The sequence below is a fragment of the Amia ocellicauda genome, chromosome 16 (assembly GCF_036373705.1).
Source record: "Amia ocellicauda isolate fAmiCal2 chromosome 16, fAmiCal2.hap1, whole genome shotgun sequence".
Classification (NCBI taxonomy): domain Eukaryota; kingdom Metazoa; phylum Chordata; class Actinopteri; order Amiiformes; family Amiidae; genus Amia; species Amia ocellicauda.
The window spans coordinates 16165681-16181280 of NC_089865.1; the positions used below are offsets into that span (position 1 = coordinate 16165681).

Below are 15600 nucleotides of genomic sequence, written 5' to 3' on the forward strand. Positions count from 1 at the left end.
CATGTCATATGCAACTAAATGCTTTTGCAGGAAATTAAGGTATAAGTCTTACATATACAGTTGGATGGAAACGCACCTTGGCTTGGAAAATGCATATATACTTTTTATATGAACTTAAGATTTGTACACATAAAAAATGTTCGATAAACGGATGGAAACATAGCTAATAACTATATACAGAGAGAGAGAATTGTTTTTGACAGTGCTTTTTTAAGTAACATGCATGTTATACAATATAAAAGAGTAGTTAATCTGACTCATTTCATGACCATATAATATTATAAATATTATATAATATTTAATATTTATAAATTAATGAGGACTGTGAAAAGACAGATATTCAAAATTAAAAATAAAAATGCAGAAAAGCGCCATCTACTGAGGACAACTGGTGTTTTTTTTTTTTTTTTCTAGGAAAACCTGTGCTAAAAAGGTAGGAATACAAAACTAATAAAAAAACATTTAGTTTCAGGAAAGCATTTAAAACTTTTGGGACTTTTTGGAGGAACCCAACTTCAAGTTCATCAGATAACAGACTAGATTATAGCAACAAGATCTCTTTCAATGACTCCCCCCCTCAACACACAATGTTCACCCCCCCAACACACACAATTAGAGTAGTGTGCTGAAGCACTATGGAAATAATAAATTAAGGTATTAGGTATCAGAAGTGTTCACCTGTATGTGGATAAACTGAACAAACATTGAGGATATATACATACACTTAGCGGTCACTTTATATCCTCCAAGTGGGGATGGATGTCCTTCCACAGCATCGAATCCCGAAGAGACCAGCACGACATCGGGAGCAAACTCGTTCGCAATGGGCATCACCACCGTCCTGCATCACGGGAAAGAGACATTGCATTAGCCACTGAAAGTGTGTTTTGCAATCGGGACATATTCAGATCCCGAAATAAATTCACCCCCAGGCACCATTTCAAGTCGAGATCAGATCTGTGCTGACCAGATTAAGGCTTTTCCCAGTGATGTATCCTTTACAGGCCTGCCCAGCCATTAAGCTCTGGTGGGCAGCCACTGTATGTACCACATCTAAAAACAACTCAAATAATTCCACCAGAATCCAAAATATCAGCTTTCATGACTATTTTCCTAAACCTAAACACAAGGCCTTTCATGCAAGTTGATGACTTGAAGTCTCGCTTGGTGGCTTTTAAAGAGCATTTCTGAAGCAAAATCATTTAACTATGACAGACATCCTAAGAATGGTCATTTGTCTTTCATATATTTATATAAAATGAAAAACACTGAAATGCATCTTGCCAACACGTCCATTGCTGTGGTTCCCTAACAAAATGTGTGTCATAATGCTCTGCAGCCATTAATCAATTGAAACATGGTAAGAAATTGAATGTGCAAAGGGAAGCTTACTGCAATGTTTTCACTAAAGAGGAACTATCCCTATCAAACGGAGTCCAAGAGAGGGACAATTAGGGAGACAATATTTCCCAATTACAGAATGTATTATTTTTTTGTTTTAATTTACTTTTGGATGTTCAACCAAGAAGTCAAAGTTTCAGTTTTCTTTTTTGTATCTGGCAAAGAGATAATGCATTAAGCCTTGACATACAAAGGTTGTCTGGATTTATTCTGGTCTTGCTCATGCTTGAGTACAGCTGTTTACATGGTGCTGTACACGGTGGGGGTGAGGCCCCTGGTGACTGATGTAAACCTATACTTTCCTGACCTCAGGAACATGGCACTTGTCTCCTAGCTGTGGTCACGACTTGGGCTCTGCACAGTCCCAGCCTCTGCAGCCACGCTCATTTTTTCCATCTTGCGCTTTGCTGATTAAACCACAATTAAAGAGTGCGCGAGGCGCAGAATGAGCAGCTTCGGTCGGAGCCAGCTTGAGCGCGGGTGGCTTTATTTTTAGGAGGTCTTGTACCAAAGGTTTAAACATCCAGACCCTGTTTGCGTCACAGCAGTGAGCTGGTCAGACCAAGAGCAATATGATACAGGCAGGCCAGGATGTTGTGAAGGCTTCAACACGTGTGCCAAAGCAGTTACGTGCGTCCATTAATAACTAAGCCTATCATTACTCTACCACTTGCTTCTGTGGAGTAGAAACCAGTGAGAAAGGCGATTCCCAGGAATGGTGGGGGTGTGATTTGTAAGGTGTGTGTGAAGAAAAGGCAGCATTGCAGAGGAAATTGTTAGCATGTCTCTTTTTAAAATATATACAGTGGCCTGCTTTTACTTTTTAAAGGCACTGGCATATCTATTTTTTGTTTTTAAGTTGATTGCTGCTCTCTTATCCCTGTGCCATAGGGTATTGCAAATACAACCAGGAAGGTTAATTAATATTATTATGGTGCAATTATTAAGCATCGTGTAGGACAGTGACTTCTAAACACCTCTTCTGTGGATTGGTTCCAGCATATTAATCTCAGATCCACATTAAATAACACACCAAAATATTAAGCAAATTATTAAAAATGCTTCAGTTGTTCTGTTTTTGTATTACATTTGTATTGGTATTGTATTGTATTGTATTATATTGTACTGCATGTTTTAAATTGATTAAAATGGATGTTGGTTGTATTATTCACATTGTGCTGGTGTGCGACACTTCAATAACACAAATATTCGGGCTGCAGTGAGAAAAGGTTTGGGAACCACAAGAGTAGGAAATTAAAAATCATGTAACACAAAATGTTGCTCCTCTAACCCCCTGTGAATGATCTGTATAATTGTAGCTTACCCGTGGGCCAATACAGCTGCATGCGTAATACACACAATAAGCTCAACTTACACTCTTTATAACTGTGAAAATGTTAATTACACATATAATTAGGAAGTTAAACAAGCACAAAATAGCACCCTTTAAACATTTTGAATTCTGACAGACAACTAAGTGGGCAGCAGAAAAAATGACAAAAGAGGAAAATGACTGTCTGCTAGAAGCCTGTTATGATTTACACTACAGGTAACAATTGTTCTTAATACTGACTTCCAACTTGCTTGAAATACCACCAAATTAGCCTCCTGACCACAGCAATGATAACACCAGGGGGCTTGCCTTTTTTCTTACTTTTATTGATCATGACTTGAAAGTCAGACATTTTTAAGGGCAAGCCGCAAGCATTTCAAATGAAGCCACACAACTATAAAGAGCTCACCAGAGCCCTTGAAAGTGGCAGTTGCACGCAGTGATACAATTTTCTGTCAACTTTGAAGTAACCGTTGAGCTTTGGATATCACAAAACTGCCAATATCATCACTTTTTTATTTTCTATTTAAGAAGAAGAGAATTCCGGGTGAAACCGACATCTATTATTTGTGTAGGTGTATCAGTATAGGGGATGTAGCATTTTCATATTCCCTCCAGTTTGCAACGTCTTCTGTGGTGTCAGTGACTTATGCTGTTCAGAAACACTGGAGAGAATCCTGAGAGTTCAGATGCTGACAGGTCTGACAAAGCAGAAAACTTATAATCCAACATATCATAACTCTGATCTCTCCAAATCATTGTAAACCACAGACATGTGGGATTTAAAGTAGGATTCAATCAGCCATGGACCAAGAAGCTATTTTTACTAGTATTTTCATCTTTCAAAACAAAAGAAAACATGCTTATCAAAAAATAAAATCACAGAAATCCATTTGGTTTCTGCCAACTCAGTTTTTGTCAGAAGAGAATATATAATACTGATGCATTTTTGTTGTACTTGCACAGACAATACTCGCTTTGGTTTTGGTGACAGAATCTGAATGCTTTATGGAAAACTTCCAAAGTGGTGTTTCATTTCCCACGTTAATGCTTTTTAACACTTAATTCAGAGCTTATAAATGAGGTGTGCCGCCTTATATTGAATGACTGAACTGAAACCCTCAGTTTCAACTCAAACACAGATCAGTTTGTCGTGTTTTGAAATGGAACATTACCAATGTAAATTGGTAGGCTAAATTGCAGAGGTTTTAAAATTCATAGCTGGAGGGTAATGCCAAGGCACAGCTTTAGACCAATGCCAGTTTTTTTTTTTTTTTTTTTTCACATTCTTGTTTCTGGAAAAAGAAAAGAAAAAAAAAAAGGACAGATCACCTAACCTCCCCCCTGGAAAATGAACATTGCAGATATGATTTCTTTAAGATGCTGCTGACAGCAGGGCACTGAACATTGTGAACCTCCATTCAAAAGGTACCTCAGAAGTGATAATATTATCTAAAACTTTTTGGATTATACCTCTTTTTCATGTGAAGGTTTGGACCATTGGGAATCCTTCTGTCCTAAACAGATTCCTCATAATATGAAAAACACACACTCACACACACACACTGCACTCCTGGCTTCTCTGTTGGATCTAGCGCTCATAATGAAGCCAAGCTCTTAGAAAGAGAGTAAAAGCCTGAGTGTCATAAATAGAAACCATGTTGCAGAGTTCTTCTAAAGCTCCTGGGTCGTCCACCACCAATGGCATTCCATCCACAGTGTGTTTAGTCCTGCAGTAGATGCTTCAGACGCACGGGGGGTTAAACCACATACTCTATCGCTGGCTTACAACAGCACTGCTATCGAGCGTAGAGCCAATTTCATCTTAAACGCTACACAATAAGAGACTCGCAACCAAGGAAGAACTGTCAGTCGGCATTATCACAAGCCACAAAAAAACCCGAAATGCTGATACTTTAGATATAGGTTCTATTTTTGTGTGGTACTTTTGCTACTGTCTTTCAACCACAAATTTAAGTAGTTAATGAATGACCAAAGTAAAGAGGAGCTCTCCATTTATTATCCATTTCTCCCCAGTCTCTTTACAGTACAAGGGGAGCAGATGAGTCATGGAGAGGGCCGAGACGGGCTTCTGAGAGGGGTGGGGTGTGACCGTGCAGCCAGCACTTAATTCTTGCAATAAAACAAAACCCAAAACGGTTTCAGGGATTTAATTCAAGAAAAATACATGAACTGTCCAAAAAGCCCAATATCTTTTTTGAATGGCAATACCAGGATTAGTTCAAACTCCGCACCTCCATCCAAAAAGCATTTCTTTCTTGATATATGTGTATTTATATCACAGTTCCTCCTTCTCCTCAGTGCCAAAAAGCCAGGGGAAAAATGTTTCAAAGGGGAGCCTAATGTAGGAAATGGCAAAGAATTATGTATAGTACTTGTTGGATATATTTGGTTTTAATTCATGGCTGGTAATTAGCAATAGCATACAAGGATTTCCCTGCACTGGAATGAAACCTAGAATATGCAGCTGCATGGGGAAAACGAGTCCTTAAACAGACCTTTGCTGGCCTGTCTATGCATGGGCCGAATTCTGCCAAGAATGGATTGGGAAACAATCAGTATGGATGCCAAAACGAGACTCACAAAGGGTTAACTCTACTCATGGTTATCTGCTGTCAGGCTCAAAGACATTTCCACTGGTTCCCTTCACAAAAAAGCTGAACAAAATAATAAGAAAAAAAAAACACAAAAAAAAACTTCAAAGCCTTGTCATCTGGCATTGCGGAGAGCTGGTTTGAATTAAGTTCAATTCTCCTCTCTGTTTCCAAGTTCATGGTGAAAGTGCCTGGGCTTCTGGATTTCATTAGAGCCAATTTTCTTATCTTTTTTTCTTTCTTTCCTTTCTTTCTTCATCTTATGCTTGATCCCTTGCAAATGCAACGTGGCACTCTCTGGGTCTATATAACAAGGTGCTGCCTTCAAGGCACGCATCGTCTCATGGGGCCTACAAACTCGTTGAGAGCAGGAGAGAGACAAGAACAAAAAAAAAAATCACTGAATATATGAACTGTTGAGTTCTCCTTCCATAATCCTCGGGGGACTATAAATCCTCAACTTGAAAACACTGTTGAACGCTCACATCGATGAGAACAGGTCCAGGAGAAGTGATTCTTGCGTAACAAAGGGATAAAGAAAGGTGCTGGTTCACCCCCATGCTGGGCAAGTGGTTATGATATTTCAACTTGGCAAGCTTTAGAAAACCATTTACCTCTACTTTACCCTCTTTTCCAGAAGCTCCTTCAAAAATACCAGGTCTGTTCTCAGATAGGGGCATCGTTGCTTCAAAAGGTCCAGGGCAACATGACACCTCCTGGATCAAGACTGAAAGCTTTTGAAGCTCTGGCCTGTCTGTGAATCTGCTTTTTTTCTGCATTCTTTTCACCTGTTGTGTTTGTATGGGATGCTGCTCAAAGGAGGCTGTTTTATTGATACTCTAGACAATTTGATGAATATCTGAGATGTACAGCCAGGAAAGCCAAGTAAAATTACACCCATACGACCAGCATTTTCCCCGATTTCAATCCTTTGAAGAAGAGCTGCTGTAATATACTGAACAGAGAGTACTTAATACGGTCCAACTGCGTCTGAAAGGGATATGGACTTAGAACGGGTGGCTCATTCTTTTTTGGACAGTCTCATGAAATCTCATGAAATCTAGTCAAGTTATAATTTTATTATTTAAAGGGCTGGTATAAGGTTTCTGTTACTTATCAAGTAGAAGTGCTACTTTTTTGGCACAGGTTACAGGGAAAACTGTGACACCACAAAACAAAAAAGAAAACATAAAATAAATAAAACTGAGGTTTCTGCTGGAGCTCATATGTGTGTACTATATAATAACCAATGAAACTAAATGGGGGAAAAATACGAAATGACTGGCAGGGTAGTCACCACATACTTTCAAGATGCTATACAATGCTGTGACTGTTTTGGTTTCCAGAATACAACAGGTCATTTTAGTGGGGAATTTGTCTGTGGAGCATTCTGTGCCAGTATGGACACTGATAATATTATGTAGGATTAATCTTTCTTTATACTGTACTTCAAAATGACCATTTGCCAACCTGGCTTATTCAAAACAGATACAACACCTTGTTTCATTAATCACAGCCCCTAAGGAAACAGCTTCATTCTAAACTTGTCTGCTTTTGAAGTCAGTAACAATATAAAGTAGCCAGCCGACCTGGTTTGTAAGATGTCAGTGTACATAGTGTTCTTGTTTTTTTTTAAATATTATGTGTACTACAATATAAGTGAACAGGACTGCAGTATGATATATGTGAGTAACACAGGTAAGTGATTTTAGGTCCTTATAATTCAGCTGTTATCACTTAGCCCCTGTATGAGGAAACACAGGCAGGACAGAAGGTGAAAGATATAGCCTTCGCTTCAGGAGATTTATTGTGATCACATACAGAAACGTGTGAAGCAGTGCTTACAACCACTAACTTGCAAAATGCCAGCGGAGGGAATTGTTATTTTATACTTTGAAACGCAGCCTGTACTTTTTCAGTGCACCGAGCTTCAAAGTTGCATAGAGTACCATTGCAAATTGAAGTTTACACCACACAGAGTCGAAGGTTATTAATAGCTGCATAAGGCACTTTGTCAGACACCAGGGATAATCGGGTTCAGTACTCCTGGCATGGTTTGAAAGCGAGCTTATAAAGGAGGTACAAGATAAAAGAGCGAATGTAGAATAAGACCAGACTTCAGGCCAAAATAGGGGTTTACAACATTGTTACAAGGCAACAAGGCAATTGTTTTTTTTGTCTTCTTCTTAAGAAGAGATATGTTTCAAATTTGTACAAAAGGTTTTCACAGTTTAGCAGAAAACGTGGCTTTTCCAATAGAGGTTTCTGGTTTCCACAGTATATTCTCTGAGTTATGTCAATTCTGTTAATACAAATAGATAATCTTCCAGTTACATTAAACACCAGACTGTAATTATTTGACTTCTAAAATTACCATCACGATGAGTTGGTGGTTATTTTGATATTCGGCAGCAAAAGGTTTCCATTCAGCTTTCTGATCCTTAAAAGTACAGTAAAAGCTTTTCACAGCTTTTTACTTCTTTAGTTTCTCCATCTCATTTTTAAATGTAATACCATTTCCTCTGATGTCATACTCTTCTTGCCAAATAAATCATCCCTGCACACTTCACCAATATCACGATAAAAATACAAAGTAATACTAGTGATAAACAATCTAACTTAAGCAAGGTTGGATTCCAAAGGTACATGTCTTCTGATGTTCTTGTTATTATCTGCGCTTTCCTTGTTAGAGAAGAGGCTATGTATTGCATTCTGTGACAGCTTGATTCAATTCTCTAATTAGTGTCTTACTCACCTGAAAGCTGCCAGGTATTCAGCGTCCCCAGTGGGCGGTTCCAGTCCCCCTGTGAATGCCATGTTGACATTGAATCCAGCCCCTGGCCCACTGCCAACCTGTGGACACAGAAAAACACTTTTAATAATCTGTCAGTCAGAGAACAGGAAGCAACCTCTGGAAGGCGAGGTTGAGTGTTACAGTAGCAAAGTGCATAACAAGGAAGTGCTACAAGATAAGATGTCATTGCTGCCACACACCTCTAGGCTTGGTACCCGGGTGCACAACCCTCAGAGTATGTAAAACTGGTCAGCTTTTGAAATGTTAGGTCAGGGTTAGAAATACATACAAATACAGAAAAAGGAACACATTTAAAAACACATTTTTGTTTTAGGTGCTGCCTTTTCATTCATTTGAGGAAAAAATCCCTCTTTAGATTCTTCCTCACCACCAGTCTAACAGAAGAAAAGAAGCAAGCACACTCACTATTTATAATTCATGACTGACAAACAAATTAGGTTTTTTTTTTTTCATGTAAATTTGTCTCCGTAAAGAGACGAGATGCCTGCAGAGATAGAATAAGAAGGCACTGAAAAATACACACACAACAAAGCATCAAGAGATTGTGAAGAGGTAATTTTTTGGTTTGTTTTTCTTATTTGAATAGTTTTTTAACAGAAGACTTGGGTTGGAAGCACAAGGCTAATGGAATGTGTGGTCAGACTTGTTCACGGCCCAGACACCAGCACTGCGCTTCAGCCAAGCCAGATGGAAGCTCTTTGAGCCTCCGAGAGGGGCAGATACTCCACCCTGTCGAGGGGTGCATAACCCAGCCCTGCTGGCACTCCGCAGCCCTCAGAACTCAGTCCAAAGTGAGCATTACGGCAAAGACCTTAATATCCTGATACTGGCAGCAATTAACGCATGGCCCACTGGGTCAATTTTTAGGAACTGCCTGAAAGTTTTGGACAGGCATTCTGCTTTATATCTCCTTCAGTATTTGACTCAACAAGAGGAAACGACACACAGCAGATAGTATTTCATCCCCTATAGGTTTCAACTGGCCAATTTTAAATCACTACATTGGTAAGGCTATATATGAACTCGTCGGAAGGGTGTTTCGTGGAAAATTAGCCCAGACTGCAAATAATTATTGCAGACAAGATTTAGCTTAATCGGGCGCTCTGGCCGGTGGTTCCTTCATCTGTTGTAGCACTTATCTTCTCTTTCCTGCAGAGCCATAGAGGATCAGTCCTTGGTTATTAAATTCTCAAATGATCAAATTATTTAAAAATATTGGTCTGTATTTTTATGCAGGAATATGTTTTTTTTTTTTTTTTTTTTAAACACAACAATCATTATTTTTATTTGTATCTGGTTATTTCATGTCATGCTTGTTACTTGTAAACCAACACTGTTTTGATTATTTTACCTCGTCAGGTGCTCCACTGCCTGGAAAGAAGTTGCCATCATCGTAGCGATGAATGGAAAGGTACAGGACATTGGGGTCACTGTAGAAAGCTTGCTGGGTTCCGTTGCCATGGTGAACATCCTTAAATGAATGCACAGGAAATACATAAATGAAACTAATAGCCAAACAGTCATACATCTTTTTAATGAAAATCAATCTTTCCAACTCTATTTTGGAGCATTATTGTCAATTGAAATAAGTAATACACCAATCATTCCATGCATACTGGACCTAATATAGTTTATATAAAGGTTTTCTTTCTATTGTTTCCTATCTGATGTGTTAGAATGCAGGTGTTTGAAATGGTTCTATGAAATGTTTTTTTTAATTTTGATTTAAGAGCATATTTAAAAAAAAAACAAGAACGACAACAAAACTGTGATGCTGCACTGAATTTGTTGTTAATCCTGAATTTCTTCCAAAGACAAGAGGAAATTAAAGGGGTCTCAAAGGAATCCGGAAAGAATGATAATTAAAATACAACACTGCAATGAGCCCTGTTTCGGTACTAAGCATTTGGCTTGTTTTAATTTAATTTAATGTGTATTAGATCACCTAAATTAAGGAAGCACTGTAAGTGATTAGAATCTACAGTTGTTAGGCTTCACTGTTTATACTAGACTGCACGGTACATGGGTAAGATGGCTTGATTAAAAAGGTAGAAAGAGGAAAAAGTGGGGATTGCTTCATCTTGTTCATTGTCCAATCTTAAGTTTTTATGTATTCCACTGTCAAAACTTGTCCAGTTGACCTTCAGTGTATGTGAGTGAAGTATATGAAAAGCCCTAAATACAAAACATTTTGTTTAAAAAGCACAGTATGTCAAAAACACAATATATCTTGTCATCACAGGATTACATTTTGTGCGAACAACAATTTATTCTTATTAGTGAGTGCTGAACTATGGCTGACTGTGTGGTGACATTTTATTTCTGAAATAAATCTGTTGTTCAGACAAACATGTTTATTGACTTGAAGCTACTATTAAAAGTAGCATTCTGCTGCAATCAATACAGCACACAGTCGCAGATTTCACATATCATCAGGCACAGAAAATACAAACTCATTCTAAGGAGTTATGTCTTTGACACAAAACTAAATTTATTTTAAATTTGAACAAATTCCTTTAGGGCTCTTCAGAGGCCTAATGATAACAATATCATAATAACTGATTTAATTTAAAACAACAAGAGAGCATAATGATAAACATACACATAGGTATTTATATTATAATACATACTGTGCTGTCAGCACAAAATAAGCAAAGACAAGGAAATCGATTCACCAGGTGCACCTAAGAAGCCCTACATCACAAGCCCCTGCTCAGCTTTCCAAGACAACTCACCCAGTCTACTATTAAGATCTTGCTGACGTTGAGTCTGTGTTGCAGAAGTTTGGCAGCAATCGCTACAGAATTGAAGTAGCAAAATCCCCTGTTGTTGAGAAGAAAAGAAAGAAAGAAGTTGTCAACCGCAGTGGTATCTCGGTTTATTACTACTACATAACAAAGGTATAACACTTCCCAATACGATTCCCCTTCACACCTCCTGTAAACTGTCTGTATGGAATGACTTGAGCGATTCCCGTCGAAATCCTTGCCATCACCTCTGGTAAATGAAATACTGGGCTGGATTTCTCAAATATGTAACTGTTCTACAGCCCATGCGAAAACATTTCAGCTTGGCTCTTTTCTGCTTGCCTTTAAAGGGAGTCCAGCCATTTGTGGTTACTTTGGCACTTTCACAGTGACCTCCCAATAGAATTACGCTAATATAGTAATTTATTAAATAGGAGATGAAAAGGAGCTTCATCCAAAAGTAATATGCTGGGTGACTGCATTCATCACTCAGGCAATCCGTTATACTGCAGAAATCTATTATACACTTCTTTTAAACTACAATTTAGACCCAGCTGTAACACCTTGACGGCTTTTCTTTAAGTTGCCAGAAGTTTACCAGCACTTGGCTTGGTAGAGAAGTTGGATGGGAGACATCTCAAAAAAAATCAGGCTGATGCCAGAAATGAACTTGGTGGCAACCTATTGCAATTGCCTACTTGTGGTTATTACAGTTCTCAGGTTGCTGCACTTCTGTGGTAGGTGAATATCAGATGTTTGGCCTGCTTACTGAAACTACCCTGCCCTCAGGTAAATGACTCCTAACACTTACATTGGTGTGCTCTCCTCTGCATGGTGCCCAGGAGGTCGTACCACAGCAAACCCATTCTGAAAACAAGACAGCGAGATGTCACACCTAGAGCACATGATAAGATCTTCGACCTTCTCAGCTTCCCTTTTTCCAATAACATCAGTAGAAATTGTGCTAAATTATCTACAGCATCTTACATTACAGATTTAAAAGATTATGTGGTAAAGGAACCAATATAGGGACTGTTTTGGGACTTTTAACTGTGGTCTATTCTAGGACATTAATAAAGTGGAGAAAGGATTTCAATGCCATCAGAGCAGCTGCTATTTATTTTCTCAACATTTCAAAGCAGGGTTCGTATTATTTTACCAGGGGGAGAGAAAGCTTTAAAACCGATCTGATAACACTGTACAGAGCATCTCAAACCAGTTGGCAGTTTTGTGACCGAAAAACCTTCCCATTAAGTCCTTTTAAAAATCGTACAGATAGGCAGAACACTTCAGCTCCAAGACTGCATGTGGAAATGACATGTTGTTCAGTATTTTTCATCTGTACAGAAAACATTTATTTTTGAAAGCTTCGATTGTGGCCAATTAACTTTGACCTGTTCATATCCTCTGGTAGCTGCTGAATGTAAAATTGCTAACTAAGGGTGTACTAATGAGAGTACATCCATCAGGGCTGCTCGTTTGCTTTAACATAAACTTATATTTCCACATATAACATAAAATACATTAGATGATTGCCATGCTGGTAATTTACTGAATAATGCAGTAATAAAATCAAATAAGCGCAGTACCTGGTTGAGTACCTTTCATGCTGTGTTCAAACGATTGAAGTGTATATCAGTTTTGATGCCAAACATTTACTAAGAAACCAGAAGGCAGGCATTTGCCTCGAGAGCAGAAATATACCAGAGAAATCCATATGAAGGTGCTAATTAGAGCCTCCAAGACTTCCCTTTTTAAAGAGCAGTCTGGAGGTAAAACGCAAATGGAAGTTAATGTTAACCAGTATTGGACCATACTGTGTTTATGATTATTCAGCTGCTTTATGGGTACAAAAAGAAACCTACTGTGAACTGAAACAAGCTTTGGCTGCTGTATTTATGTCAAATATTTGAAGCACAATGATACCGATTCTAAAAGCATACAAATACAATTATAATAATCATAAGGACAGTACATTTACAGTACAGTAGGCCTACATTTGAATGATCTAAAGAAACCAGACAAAAAAAAAAATCACCTTAAGCTCTCCTGAGGCAACTTTGAAGACTAGTTCGATGACGGAGCCCACCGCTAGCCGGGCCGCGCTGGAGGAGTGAACCTCATTCCAGATTGTATCACTGTCCACCTGCGAAACCACAAATACAAACAAACCTCAGAAACCAGCAATAGCACAGGAGCGTTCAGAGCTGCTAAATACCAAATGCAGTCAATCTCCATTTCTGAATATTACCAAATATAAATGGAACACTTCAAAACTGTTTGTTAGGCAATCTGATCAGAGATCAATTGGATCGATATTTTGTGTGCCACTTCCTCTTATTTGTATCTTTTCATAAAGCAACTACGTCTGGTAGTTAGAATGCATACAATATTAAACGATAGCAGATAAAAAATGAGAAAATTACCATAATTTGGCATAATATGGTTTTATTATCCAAACATTATTTCCCACACTTACATAAACAAAGGAAGTATATAAGATCAGAAAACTAGGTGAAAGCCCCCACTATTTAGAGCAGCCAACATCATTTCACTTATCGTACTGTGGTTTTGTGAGACTTGGGAAAACAAGCCTTAATTGCTGAACAAGCAAAAGAGGAATACACAGACACACAGAGACAAAAGCTCGGTCTGACCCCTGTAACAGCCAGTGACATGTACATTTCACATCACAGCCAAACTGCAGAACTGACCTGTCCTTTACACACCCCACGTATCCCTATGTACTTATAAGTTCCCTATGAGTTTGTTGTGTCTGTTGGTTACCCATCTGACGTAAGGAGTAAACCATATAAAACAGGAGTCTCTTTTGACGCTCCTTGGTGTCTGTTGCTCTACTTGCTCAATCAATGCCGGAAAGGGCGTGCTTGAACTGAGAAGAACACACCGGCTTTCTTAGGAGTTTGTTCCCGCCAGTGATTGAAGGAGCTGGCATTTATTCTGAACATGAAGAACAAACATTTGACATGGAAACCTGGCAAAAGACCAAATTCCAAAAGGGAATTCACAAAGTGGTCAAGACACAGTCCAGCCATTCATCAGGTAGTCTTTAGTCACTGGTAATTATGCTTACACACGCTTGCCTAAAGCAAGCAGTTAGCAGTGTTGTGCTCATACCACAGATAGACCTACACTTTTTAAAAAGGTAGCCTCTTAATACCAAGTCTCTGAAATTTTCTATTTAGTCAAGGTGGCATTTAGCTAACGTAGAACATTTTTTAAACACACAAAAGAAAAACCAACAAGAAACAAATCACTTCATATGTCCTTCTCTTCAGCAGGTGTTAGTCTTTTGGAAAATTGGGATTTTTTAAAAACAAAAATAAGTTATTTGTCTAATTTGCCTTCACCAAGACCTGTCATAATTAAATCAGTTTTGTTTTTTATTCCTATATTAATTCAGGGAGCCTATATTTATAGAGCTATGCACTTAACAACATGTCTACAATACGATTTATCTTTTGCTGCAGTAAATAATTCTGGGATAGCATTAGGATTATGATTTGGAAAATGAATGTAGGTAAAACTATACTGTAGGAAACTATTATATCCTTTCATAACTTGACTCACTCAGACAGAATGTTATAGTTCTTGTGTAATACAGTCAGTTTGTCAACTTTAAGAAATTACCTTAATGGAAGGATACAATAGATTTAAGAAAAAAATAGGAGGGCAAACATTTGATTTATTGATTTATTAATCCAGGTACACTTCTTGAGCTTTGTTGAGAAAAGTCTCAAGGACAACCCCCCATTCAGCATACATTTTCTGTTGCAATTTATTAATTTTGCTCTCTATAGCATGACTTGCTTAAAGGCAGTGTTAAAAATCCAGCTTTTTAAAGTCTGGCCAAGAATGACTTTGCCATGAATTATGAGGCTGCGGTGCATTTACGATACAAAATGATCTGGAGAGCTCAGGGAGAAAGAGAGAAAAAAAGAGATGGAGTGAGAGTGAGTGAGAGAGAGAGGGGGGTGAAAGAAAGCATGTTGGAATGAATAAAAGCAGTTTATCCTCACTCTGACAGGGTAATTTTCAAAGTGCAGGCTTTGTGCAGAGAGTCAGGAAGACAACAATTTTGTTCCATTTCCATAAAAGAAGCCAGAACCTGCTGTTTCTCACCAGCATTGCTTTGGTGCTTTTTGAAGAGCAGAGCACTTGTCCGTCTTATATCAGTTTAATATGAAAACTCAATCAAGGGGCCATTTAGCTATTAGATGAATGAGGCATGCTTTCTGTGCACTGAACAGAGACAGACCAACAGGTGTAACCCTGGTCACATTCAGTGTATTTATAAACAAGTGAGAGTTGGGGAAGCATTATTATTGTTTAAAATGTTTTTTTTTTTTGTTACATGCATAAATGCTCTAATGGCATTATAATGATATAAGTCTAGACCTAGTCTAGATATATCCAGTTCATGTTGCCTGTTTTGTTGGGCAGCTGTCAAAGATCTTCAAATCCAAGTTCACTTTCTGGAAGTAGAACCACAAGATGATGTGTAAAAAGAAGCTAATGTCTTCAGATATATTCAGTCCAAAGTCTGTATAAGGTTTCAGACATATGGGACTGTATTGTTTTCGGACAGGCACAGCTCATGTTAAACTGCATTCTCAAATAACTTATAAACTACGTATTCCACTTAAACTCTGAGATGGACCAGTAGGA

The 15600-nt window shown here is 38.3% G+C and overlaps 1 protein-coding gene across 7 annotated transcripts in view; it reads right to left on the reverse strand.

The window, feature by feature from the left end:
* The window catches only part of hdac4 (histone deacetylase 4), a 189392-nt gene that overhangs the window by 12620 nt on the left and 161172 nt on the right, over positions 1-15600 (reverse strand). For all 7 annotated transcript variants that reach the window (XM_066687228.1, XM_066687233.1, XM_066687230.1 and 4 more), the window contains 6 exons: positions 12950-13057; positions 11723-11778; positions 10900-10987; positions 9516-9635; positions 8105-8202; positions 723-841 (listed from right to left, as the gene is read on the reverse strand). In XM_066687228.1, coding sequence (XP_066543325.1) covers positions 723-841; positions 8105-8202; positions 9516-9635; positions 10900-10987; positions 11723-11778; positions 12950-13057 — 589 coding nt within the window. The remainder of the gene's footprint in view (positions 1-722; positions 842-8104; positions 8203-9515; positions 9636-10899; positions 10988-11722; positions 11779-12949; positions 13058-15600) is intronic.